At 42.7% G+C, this 12,525-nt stretch overlaps 1 protein-coding gene across 8 annotated transcripts in view; it reads right to left on the minus strand.

The window, feature by feature from the left end:
• Nbea (neurobeachin) overlaps positions 1-12,525 on the minus strand; it is a 576,469-nt gene that overhangs the window by 50,808 nt on the left and 513,136 nt on the right. For all 8 annotated transcript variants that reach the window (NM_001427608.1, XM_087626792.1, XM_087626788.1 and 5 more), the window contains 1 exon segment: positions 4,058-4,210. In NM_001427608.1, coding sequence (NP_001414537.1) covers positions 4,058-4,210 — 153 coding nt within the window.

Below are 12,525 nucleotides of genomic sequence, written 5' to 3' on the forward strand. Positions count from 1 at the left end.
GGTATCACGTATAACGTGATGTCACTGCACACACAGAGCACACAGGATGGCTCTCACAGGCTGTGATAAGAAAGCCATATGCTAAGAAGGCAATCGTAAGGAGATAAAAGCTGATCATGGCTGCCTATGCAGTTGAGTAAGAGAGGTTCTGGAGTGAGGCACAATACCCAGCAGGCTACATTGTTCAGGGGGAAGATGCTATCTGTATGTATTGGGGTGGGGGGTCAGGAGATTATTTTGTCTTTACTTTTTAAGAATATTTTTAAGTTATTGTGGATTTTTTGACTATTTTCTTCAAATTTCAGGCCCCATATTTCATTAGATTGTTGTTTTCCATTTATTTATCTATACATGTGTATGGAGAGCAAACTCGGGCTGTCTGGCATGCACAGCCTTTTGCCGGCTGAGCCCTGGGTTCATTACAAAAACTCTTTCCACCCTGAACTACCTGTAATTTTCTTAACACTGTTCAAAACAAAGAAGCTTTAGTTATATCCTGACCATCAGTGTTTGTATTCTGGTTTTTGTTATTATTTTGGGGTTTGGTTTTTTGAGACAATGTAACACTGGGTAGTGCTGGCTGGCCTCGAACACACAGAGATCTGACCGCCTCTGCCTCTCGATTGCTGGGATTAAAGGGGTGGACTTTATCATATGTGGGTACCTTTGCCTAACCCACACACCCGCAGGGCTGCTTCTTCCATGTTTCCTAGGCAGTTTGCAGTAGCAGGCTTTATATCCAGGTCGATGCTCCATTTGAGCTAATATTCTCTATTGAGTGAGGTGAGGCTGCTTTTGCAGACAGCAGCCTAACATTCCTAGCGCCCACTTTTCCAGCTCTGTTTTTTAAAAGGCCAGTTTTTTCCTACAAGCTCTGTTTTACAGCATCTCTGCAGGCAAATACATCAGTAAACCCACCAGAATGAGCTGTGGGTAGAGAGGGCCACAGGACAGGCAAGGCAGTGGGGAGCAGGTTTACTGTGGATCAGCTGCCCTGGGGCAATCTGACTGATCAGCCAGGCCCCTGTTTCCTGCTCCTGGGTTTGAAAGCTTTGGTGCAGACACCCTCACAAGCAGCTGCCCTTCTGCCTGTAGCTATCATTTTGATTCTCACAGCACAGACAGCACCTTGCTACCAAGTACCCTGAGTGTTTGTGCTCAAATTTCTGGAGAACATCATGCACAGGCTTTCTCTACATTATGCAACAATAAATTTACTAAGCCAGAGTAGTTCATTGCTCTGTTTCTCTCTGGTATCTGCTGATGATCCAAGACAAAAGCGTCGTGAAAACTGAAGGAGATGCCCATACATTGGCTTTCTCTCTGCTGACTTCTTTTTATGATGTTTGGCCAAATTACTGCAATGAAAAGGCATTCTTGTATAGATGATTGCTTTTCTGAATGCTAAATCTAGATGTGCCTATTCTTTTTCACAACCTACCACAGTCAATAAATGCTCCTAAGGAGACATCAGGTCAATAGGTTGGATGATATAATAGAGGCCACTTTCCTGTCTAACGTTTGGGCCTTTTTCTTCCTGCAGGAGCATGCTCACTTTTACTAACCTGTCTACTCAAAGTTTTACTTTTAAAAAATGTTTCACATTTTAACTAAGAATACAAACCCCTTTTCTGAAGTGCCTTCTCAGCTCATGAAATATGTGGCACAGAGAAAGACACATTACCAGTAGGAGTAGTGGCCTTGTCTGGAACTTGGAAACAGCAATGGCCTCTATCGAGCTCTGTCTACAATGCCACATGTCACGGGTACCATAAGCATTTCCTAGTACAGAGTTAGTTTGCTTTTGTGTAAACTGCTGCATTAGGGAATGTGAAATTCAGCAGATATACAGGTAACTAATCCCTTTTCCTCAGCCTATGTTAAGCCAGTCTGCTTGCTGTCCTTATCAGTGAATGGCTTGCATCACAAGAAAAAGAAAAAGAAAAAAAGAAAGAAAATCCTAATGATGAAAAGGGAAATGAGTAAAATCGCTAACCTGGAAGCAGGGTTGTGATAATCTTAGCACTTCAAAAGGGGGTGGGGTGGCACAGAGGTGTTGGGAGAGGTGACACAGAGGTGGTGGGAGAGGTGACACAGAGGTGGAGGCATTTTGGCTATAGTGAGACCAATGAGTTACTTCTTTTTTCTGGTCTTGAATCTTGGTTCTGCCATTTACCAGTTCCATTGCCCTAAATAAGTTAGTAAACACTGCTGGCCTTCATGTTTCCTGTCTGCAATGGGGACACTTTATAAATGTTCAAAAGAAAAATCAAGGCAGGTGCACTGCCTGACTCAGAAAGAGCACTTAGTGTCCATACCACACAAGGACTGCTGTTCTCCAGCAGGTACAGCAAAGACTCGGGCCCAACGGCTTCTGGCTCCTTTTCTGGATTCATTGACTTTGGGATACTTAGACTAAACCAGCCTGCACATGTTTATAGAAATTAAACTACATTCATTCTCTGGGTAAGTGTTTGCCATTTAACTGTCAGTAGGTATGGTCTACATCCAAGCATGGGATGACATCGTGGAGTGCTGTTACAGGTACATGCTGAGAAATACATTCTGCTTAAGTACAAACTTAAGTTCTCAACTACTGTTCAAGAAGTGAGGAATATGCACAAAAACATGGAGAATGTAAAACTTCTGTTCAAAAATCAGGTAATAAAATAAACGAAAGCACCAACTGTGGTCTGAAGCAGGGTTTGCTAGCCCAGAACTCACAGAAATTGGCCTGCCTCTGCCTGCTAGGATTGAAAGGCATGTGTCACCATGCCCAGCCCTAATGTGGTGCTTTTAGGGATAGGATGATTATAACAGCAATGATTCCTAAAAGTGAAGTATATCAAAAGACAGGATATTTCTTACAGAAAATACAGCTGTTACTAAGAGAGAGATAGGAACCACAGTGTGGGAAGGGCAGAGCGAGCTGCACCTTAGGACTGTGCATGTACAATGCCTACAGCAGGCAGAGAGGCTGGAAGGCAGAAGGTCAGAAACACAGTGGAGGCTGTAAGTAGGTTAGTGTTGCTGGGTGGGGTGGGAAGCTGGGAAAACAGGGTAAAATACTAACAAGTTAGGGGGCTTCTATATGGAGTGACAAAATGCTACCAAATTGACTGTGGTAAGAGTTGTACAGGTCTGAACAGGCCAAACCCCACTGATGTTAAAGTAGTCAATGTGGGGATTATTCATCAGTGTGCCAATTATGTATCAGTAATACTCTTCCCAAAAAGGGGACGGCATGATACATGACTCCTATTGTGCTGTGTGGAAATTGTGTGGCTTCTGACTCAAAATCAACTGCCAAATGAGGAAACCAGATGTATGAGACAGGCGAAGAGACTCAAGAGTGAGCGGACAGGGCTGAAGATGTGCTTGTTAAGCCTCAGTCTTCACTGTCATGACTCGAGACTGTTAGCACAGTACAGCATGCCTCTTCTCCCATGATAACTACACCAAAATGAAAATCTCATTAGCTGGGGAGAATATACATAAAATCCCCACATGCGGACATATTTTAGATATGTATTTGAACACCGGGACCTCTGTCATGTGTATTTTAAAATGCTGTAAGATGGGCACTTTCTTCCAAGGTGAAGACATTACAACCTGAGACTTGTGTTTTCCAGCACAAACTTTCCATATATAAAACACTCCAGGCTTTCTCCTCTCTTGAATATCTCCATCAGTGAGAAGAGTATGTAGGCACACTTGTTGCAATAGGCAAGAATAAGGGAAGGACATTTATTTCAAACTGTTCAAAATGAGTGACATTAGTCAGCACACGCTTGTCCAACTGTCTCCTCCTGCGGGAACACACAAAACTGGAGTATCACCCCACCAACCCTCGTCAAAGAAGTCTGCTTTATAACAAAGGGTCCCATCAGAAGAGTGCAGCAGAATCCTGTCCCCGCCTCCTAGGTTTTAACCTTGTATTTACAGATGCTAAAGACACTTGGCAATAGATAAACAAACAGAACAAAACAGCCCCCGCCACACACATAAAACATGTGAACTTCTTCATTCTGGTTCTAGTGGAAACCAATTTCCTTACCATCCTGTTGATCCGCACAAAGTCTTCTGGCTTCTTGGCCCAGGGGGGTAGGTCCACATCATTAACCAGCACTTCATCCTCCCGCACACCCAGATGGTACCCATTACTGTTGACAAACATCTCTGGTAGGTAGTAGAACTCTGGAATAAGTTCCTGGGCAGAAAAAAGATGTAGCTCATTAGCTAGTTGATTAGTAAAATCAGTTGAAGGAGATGATTAACTTTTTCCAACTATAAAAGGAGACAAATCCTTGACCTAATTTTAGCCCTTATATGATCCATTTAAAATCAATTAGGTGTCCAAGAAGATGAAACATTTCTTTTACACAGTTCACTTTATTATCTTTTCTTTACTGTGAATCCTGAGAAAGGTACACAGGGCTGAGGGTCGGCGCGGCTCAGTAGTAGAGAGAGCTCTTAGAACACTGAACAGGCCCTGGGTTCAATCGTTAGTAAAGCAAGTAAACAAACAAACACAGTGAGAAATGAGCGCAAAGTAACAGCAGTTTACACAGCAGTGCTATCGGATGAATGTATGAGCTATAACAAGTCCACGCTGCTTAGGGACCTTCTGTGCATCTTAACAAGTCACCCCAGCGAAAAAGTCACTGCCAGGCTTTGTTAAAAATAAATCACATTACTTGCTACTTTTGATTTTTATTACTGTGCCAACTATAATACATGATATTTATAGAATTCATCATTTTACTTTTAAATTTTTAAATATTTGTATCCAGTGCTGAGGTTAGAACCTTGAGCTTGGCACCTGCCAGGCCAGCACTCACCAGTGACACCCCAGCTCCAATCAAGTTATTTAACACACACCACGGAGTACAGCAGGACTCGTGCTTAAAAATCAAGTTTCAGTGTAACTGTGGATAAGCTAGATATAAGGATGAGTCACTTTACTATATGTGCATAGCATAAATACTTGGATTCAAGATGACCCTGAGTATCAGTGTTAGGTTTACAAGTCAAGCACGATGGTAGGATTCATGCTTACAGAATACTGCCTGAAACAGGAATCTTAATGTGGTCACCTCCAGAGATGCATAGGGAAATGTAAAACCACCAGATAAGAAGTCTTCCAATAGACGCGGCCTAAGTTTTCTAAAAACATATACCCAGGGGCTTTTCCTGTTTGCACCTTCCATTAAAGGTGACGCAACTCTTCCATCCAGTGTCTATCTTAGCAAGACCCTGTATGAATCGGACTGAGACCGAGTCTTCTGACTTGTAAATGACAAGGAGGGAATAACTATATTCATTTTCTCTGGAATTACAGAAATATAATGAGGTTTACATAAATGAACTTTCTAGATAGAAGGAGGTAACTTTATTAAGAATCAGTTTTCTTACATTAAACCATTTAGGTAGAACTCTTTCTAAAACCCAGTATATATTTCTCAGACATTTACTTTTTCATGGAGCAAAGGTTTGGGTATTAGGTGTGTGATGAGTCCTGGGAAAATGAGTCATGGCCCAAGTATCTAGCAAGTCAGTCAGGTCTAAGGGCTGAGTTATAAACAGTGGCTATAATGCAAGACCACCATCCTCTGAAAGGAGAGGGCAGAAAAGAGAGCAGGGAACTCTGGGTGGGTCCAGAAACACTACATTGGTAATTACAGGGAGAGGGCAGGAGACCATCTCCTAATGGAGAAACTTGAGTGAGGAGGAAGGGTAGAGGATAGTCGAGATATATATATATATATATATATATATATATATATATATATATATATATATATATATATATATATATGAATGATCAGAGAGGCGAGGTGCCCTGTGGGGCACCTGGCTAGGTTGTTTGACAACTAATTTTCAAGAACAATGGCCACGACAGAATACAGAAAGACCTGGGTAACAAGGCCAAAGGGCGTCTTGGAAGGGAAGAGCAGGGGTGCAGTCTGCCTAAGCACCAAGCAGGAGGAACAGCAGGAGGGCAACAGCAAGGTGCAGACCAGGAAGAGTGCAGAGCAAGGCCACACTGAGAGGCTGAGAAACGGACAATTCCAGTTAAGTTATATGTGAGATAAAATTTCAAAGAAGGACCTAAATATAGAAGGAGAAAGAGAAGGGGCTAAATGAGAAGCTGATAGGTGAACAAACATGCTTACTGTGAGCCATGGTAGTGCTGTAGTGTAGGTACAGTAGAAAGGGTGGAGCCACAAGCTGGCCATTCCCAACAACAAAGCGCAGCACAGAGGCAAGGGCTGTGGTCCAACAGTCCTGAGAGCTGGGGTGGGAGGGCGACATAGGAAGTCCTGATACCAGGGTCTGGAGGATAACCCTGTGGCAAGGACCTTCCCTTCTCCTCCTCATTCAGCCTAGCAGGATGTGCTTGTAACTGGATGTGCTCCTAAAGCAGACTGTTACCTACATTGCTGGAAGGAGCAGTGAGAGTTTGAAACTTGAAGGAACTGCTTACATTTCCAACAGTGGCGATGGTCACTAGACATAGGTGGTTTTAAGTAGGGATCACGAAATGTTTGACTTTGAACAGCTTACTGGCAAGGTCACAGAGGATTTAAAACACTAGAGTAATTGTAATAGTCATCTGGACAAGAAATTGGGGGCATTTTAGTAGTTCTGATAGAGAAGGAGGAATAAAAGCACAGAAGTCTAGGGAGAAGTAGCTGAGACAGCAGATAAAGTTTGAGGTTTTATGTCTGTTCACTGCTTTAAAAAAAGATTACTGAGAAAGCAGAAGGCTAGCTCCCTGAGTGATGCAGTGGAGGGAAGGGTAAGGAGGCTACATCCTGAAGTCCTTTCAACGTACCCAAATGAACCCAAGGAACTGTCTAAGCGGAATGCTGAAAGTGACCAGGGGTGTACGGACAAGGTACTATGAAGGATAAGGATGAACTAGTTCTGGCTTGAGACAGGGCTTTTAGAAACACAAAGGTCTATATTAAGATGGCAAAACATTCTCAAAATAAGATGCAGGCTCAAGTTCAGGGTCAACTCTAGAGTAACCAATGAAACGTAGCCGCAGGGTGAAGCTTGAATCAAGGATGTAGCGGGTCTCCTACGAGCTGTGTGAAGAATACTGAAGGTGGAAGCCACCAATCTGCACAGCTACACAGTAAAGTCCGTCATCTTCTGGCACAGCCTCCGGTCTCAAAAGATTTGAGTAATGTTTTTCCTAATACTGAACTACAATTAAACATACAGAGTAGCTGCATGATTTTGTAGCTGCTGGACCAATAGGCAAAGGGACCTTGGCCCCACTTCCTACAAGCAAGCAGGCCAAAAAGCATTCGACTGCGAAGAGAGGCAATGAATTTTGAAAAAGACTGACTCACAGGGCAAAGCCAAGGCCCCAGAGGATTGAGAGAGTCACGGGGGCACAGGGAGCAGTGAGCCTCAGACAGACAGCAGCTGAGCAGACCCACTGGCTTTGGCCTTCTTTCTACCTGCCTGTGTGAGGGCTTTTGAAAATCTCCTGGTGTCTGGGGAACTCCTTTCCAAAACAAGCTGCTTTGAGCACTTAGGGAGCCAACCAAAAGCAGGGCACAGCTGCCTGGCTTCTATACAGACATGTTAGACAAAGCTCACCAACGAGGGTAACTGGCCTGCTCACTGCACACAGCCTCACTGCTGTTAAACAGTGTCTATTTAAGGAAAAATCCAAGGAGTTTAAATCTTGCTAAATGAAAAACAGTACAGAAAGACACAGTATTATTAAAGAAATGGCAAAGTGGATATTATAATAGGCATTTTTTGTCTGCAAATGTGATTTCTAGTTTATTTTAACAGCTATACTAAAACCCCATGGTACAGTTAATAGTAGTATATGCGTTCTGTCAAAAATAGGAAAGTATCTTCAAACACAATTTCTAATTTATAAGCTTATGACAAGTTCAAGCTGCTGAGAAATTGAACTGGAAAGTATGTCTTAGGATGATAGAAGACCACTATTAACACTATCATAATTGTGTACCTAGTGCATCAAACCTGACATTTCAGTTTAATATATTTTGCTGAGAGCTGTACCATTTTATGGCTTCCTGGTGAAATCAAATCTAACCCAGACGTTTTCACTTTCCTAATATAATTCACTGTGAGGTTTTAAAGCTGCCAGCGCTTTTCTATCCTTTTCCCAAAAGATTGATTCCTGGGCATCTGCTAATTCCACGAGAGCTCATAATGGGTCACTGAGGCAGTGTGAGCACCTCCATTAACTGCATTAATTTACACTATGTCACCTTAATGACACTGTGTCATAGCCACCTTTTCTAACATCTATGTAGCCATTCAGAAAGTAAGGGAACAACTTGGGAAGGTATTAAGGAAATTAGTGTAAGAACATCTCTAAGTGGAATATCTCTGCTAGCAGGGCATGGCTGAAGGAAAGAGACTTAAAATCAAAATACAACTTGACTCCACTCCTGGGGCCTCTCCTCAGAAGTCACTTGGGCAGCTCCCCTTCCTACCCAGCTTGGGTTCATTAGCACAGGAAGAGACTGACATTGATGGAGAGAGACAGAATAAAACCATCTACCACATTCTCGGTCTTTCCTGCAAGGTTGTCTAAGTTAGTAGATAGTGCAGAGATAATTTTCTTCTTTGGAAACAAAAGCACATTTCCTTAAAAACAAATCAGCTGCTATATACAGAGTAGAGACAAGAAATAAAAATCGGTGCTCTAGCAGTTAGTAAGATTATTATTCTTAGTAACTCACTCTTCCCTGCTAAGTCAGTCATTATTTTAGAGTGAAAAATGCCTTAATCAATGTATGAAATCAACTTAAAAAAGTTTCAACTCACCACTAGTTATTTTTAAAGACTCTGTATATTCTAACATTTTGTCATAAGACCCACATTCTGGTGCTATAACAGAAAACATCAGGACACATATGCATATATGTGATTGGTAACACACATGCACATAAACATACATAGGACAGGAACCTAATACATTCTTATATGCACACATACGCACACAAACACACACTATACAAACTCACAGGTGTGAACACACAAGGAATGGAATCCACATTGCCTGCTATTTCTTTTTCTTTTTGATTTTTTGAGACAGGGTTTCTAACTGTAGCTGTGGCTATCTTGGAATTTACTCTGTAGACCAGGCTGGCATCAAACTCCAGAGATCTGCTTGTGTCTGTCTCCTGAGTGCTGAAGTCCTGCCTGGCTTCTGTCTGCAATTTCAAAGATTGTTTTCAACCATTCAGAGGGCACAAGACCAAAACCCAAACAGGCAAGCAACATGTGTCACCTTTTGGTGAATGAGTACAGGAAGTGCTGTGCAGCTGTGGAAAGGCAGGGGCACTCAGAGGTGGTGCTGTCCACTCCCAGGTGTACTTTCTAGAGCAGCAGCAGTCACACTACTTCTTAGGACAGGATGACTTGCTGGTGGGGAAGGAACAGTGTAACATATGGCTTTAGGGAGGGAACTGTCATCACTGCCAATGATGGTTTGATAATATGTTTAAAACTTAAAACACAGATGGCCTCGAGCCACTGGCACATTATTAAGAGTCAGTCTTTGTGAATACATACAAGGTACACAGAGCTCCATCCCGGGATGCTCTCTTCAGCTCTGACCTTCATGATGTGAACAGGAGACACTCCAGGGTGCAGAAGTACATTTCTTTCTGTGTGTGAACATGCAGGCTTCCTGAAGGAGACCCAGGAATATACACCCACAGTATGCAAAGGAAAGGTGCTGGTCAGGGAGAACTGACAAAGCAGTCTACATATGTCAAGGCAGTGAAATGCACTGCTTCTAAACCAATTAAGTGTGTGGTAGAGTATTGGGGCTGGGGTTCAGTATGGCTGCCCAGCGTGGGGTGGGGATGGGGGTGGAGCGTTTAGTGACTGAAACGTAACTTGCTGAGGTGTCTGTAGTTAAAGCACTGACCCAGTTCTTAGGGTAGAAAGGAACGTTGAGAAGTGTGTTTACAGCAATAAATTACAAAAACGTGTGTGGGCATGTGAGGAGGGACTTCTGAGTTAAGTAAAATGCTAATTCTTTGTTAGGATGCTGGGAACGGAGAGGATGCGTTTTCACTTGAAATAGTTTGATAAAATAAGGATACAGCTCTGGCTTAAGATGGCAGTCTTCACTTATATAGAAGAATATTAAACTTCTATACAAACTGCTCTTCAGGTGATTCTGAAAACATGAGGTTGAGGTACTGCGCCCATGAAGTGCCTTCTAGCTGCTAGTTTTTATGTTGTTCTTCAGGTGTCTTAAACACGAGTAGGCCTCCCTGATTTCCTCAGCAGTCAGTGTGAATGATGGTCTATGGATATTTTAGATTAATTTTTTAGAGAAGTAAATTAAGGCTGTTAGATGGGCTACAACATGTAATTCAGCAGGGCTTTAGGTAAAACCCTTGATTCTTCTAAATATGAATGCTCTATGCATAAATTAAGACTGGCTCTCATACACACACACACACACACACACACACACACACACACACACACAAAACAAACCAGCAACAAATAAAATGTGGATGTGCTACATTCTGCTTCCACTTCCTTAGTGATTTGCTGTAAGAGAAGTGAATGCAGAGCTTACATGCACTCAAACATCTTCTCTGTCTGTGGACACTGCATTGCAGCCACAGATATGCAAATCAAGCAGCTGAGTTTAACCAGCTCCTTTCTGAAGGACTAAGCCCTAAACTCAGTGATACCGGACAATTTTGCACTGAGTGGCAGTGGAAGGGAAAAGCTCTATAAAGAAAATTAAAATTAAAATGAGAAACTTTACCTACGTAATTGATCATGTGATCTTACTATCAGAAAGGGAGAGAAAAGAGAGCACATTTTCCTCATGCATCAATCAAGACCATGTAGTCCTTTTCTTTTTCTTAAAACAGAACACAAACAATTAACACATGCTTGTATTTAATAGTAGTTAAGGTGTACCAACTGGACAATTGCTCTGCTCTCTTTTTGAGCACTGTGTGTGCTGGTTTAATCTAATATGTATTGTTGCAGAGTATCCCCAGGCAGTCAAGTAAAGGGTAAGGTTGTACAGAAAAGTCTGCATTTTAAATGGTCTGGTCATTAATGCTTTATTAATTGCCCCAGGCTACACAAACCCAAAGCTGGGCCAGATATAACACTGTGACACAGGAGGGTCAGACCCAATTCCCACTGTGTTTTATGCAGTGGGCCAGATACCGAGTGAACAGCAGGAAGGGCGAGCTACAGCAAGCACTCTTCCCTCCTGCTTATGCCATGGGGAATGGATGGGGTGTTGAAATAATGAAAACACCTTAATGGACCGACACTGAAAGTCCTGAGTTACTTTTTTGATGGTTATTAATTGGAGTTACTGGTTATTAACAAAAACTGCAGAGCCAGGTGTGGAGTACCTCCGTACTAATTATTGGTTACGGAAAGCCCAGATGCTCCTGAAACAAGGCTTTTGCCGTTCTTCTTAGTTGTGCACGAGAACTAGATGATAAGATCCAATTGCTAAAGGCACCATGTACCTCGATTGTTTGCTATAGAGAAATCAAGCTGCAACTGGGCTGGAAGCCTCCTTTGGCTGACTTTCAAAGTGCCAGAAGATGCTATGTGGGCTGATGGGAAAGAAATCTGGCTGGGAACCCTACAAGTTACAATGCCAACCTCATTCATTGTAAGGCCCAGCTCATTTGGGCAATGGTAGTTACAACACTACTCTGTATTTAAGGCCCTCACTTATTCGTGTGATTTTATGTGTGGTCTCTGTCCCACTCTAGCCTGAATAGCTCCCCCCAAAACCCACAGAACCCTGGTAATTTTTATTAATAAGCTGTAGGCACTCTGCTAGGCAGGTTCTGAGATCGAACCTACATCCCAGCCATAGCCCACCTTGTTCCTTGCCAACTGAGTCTTGCTCTGTTGCTCTGCTTCATGTGTGTCCTCTGGGCGATTTTTTCTTGGCCACATGCTCATGGTCCATCCTGCGTCATGGAGACCTCCTTCTCCTACCTCATTCCTTTTCCTCATGGTCCCTGCCTGAGACCCGCTACTCGATCTCAAGTCCTGCCTTCCTCTCTATCCTGCCCAGTCACAGTCTAGTTTTTTTATTAACCAATCAGGGATTACTGGGGAGCATTTTTTTAAACAGCACATTTGTCAATAAAATGCCCATGTCAAGACTGCAAACTTATTTTGAGTCACAGAGCTCAGCATCTGAATACAGAGCATACAAGACCAACCCCAACACTCACTACAAGAAGGAGTCCATATCTGGTACTATAAATCTTCCCAAAAGCCCACAGTGAGGAACAAAACTCTGTTGTTTAGCTAGTGTGTCAAACTACCTTCTAAATGCATGTTTATATTCAAAGATTATCACTCCAGCCTTAATCAGAGAAACTTCTCTTTCCAGTAAGCTTCCAGGAGGCAAAGACTCATGGCTGTACAAGGTGCTGAGGAAAAGTGAGAGTTGTGCTTGCCTTAAATAAGGCATTTCTACCATCCCCCTAAGGCTCAGGG

Source organism: Rattus norvegicus, chromosome 2 (genome assembly GCF_021556685.1).
Source record: "Rattus norvegicus strain SHRSP/BbbUtx chromosome 2, alternate assembly SHRSP_T2T, whole genome shotgun sequence".
Classification (NCBI taxonomy): Eukaryota; Metazoa; Chordata; class Mammalia; order Rodentia; family Muridae; genus Rattus; species Rattus norvegicus.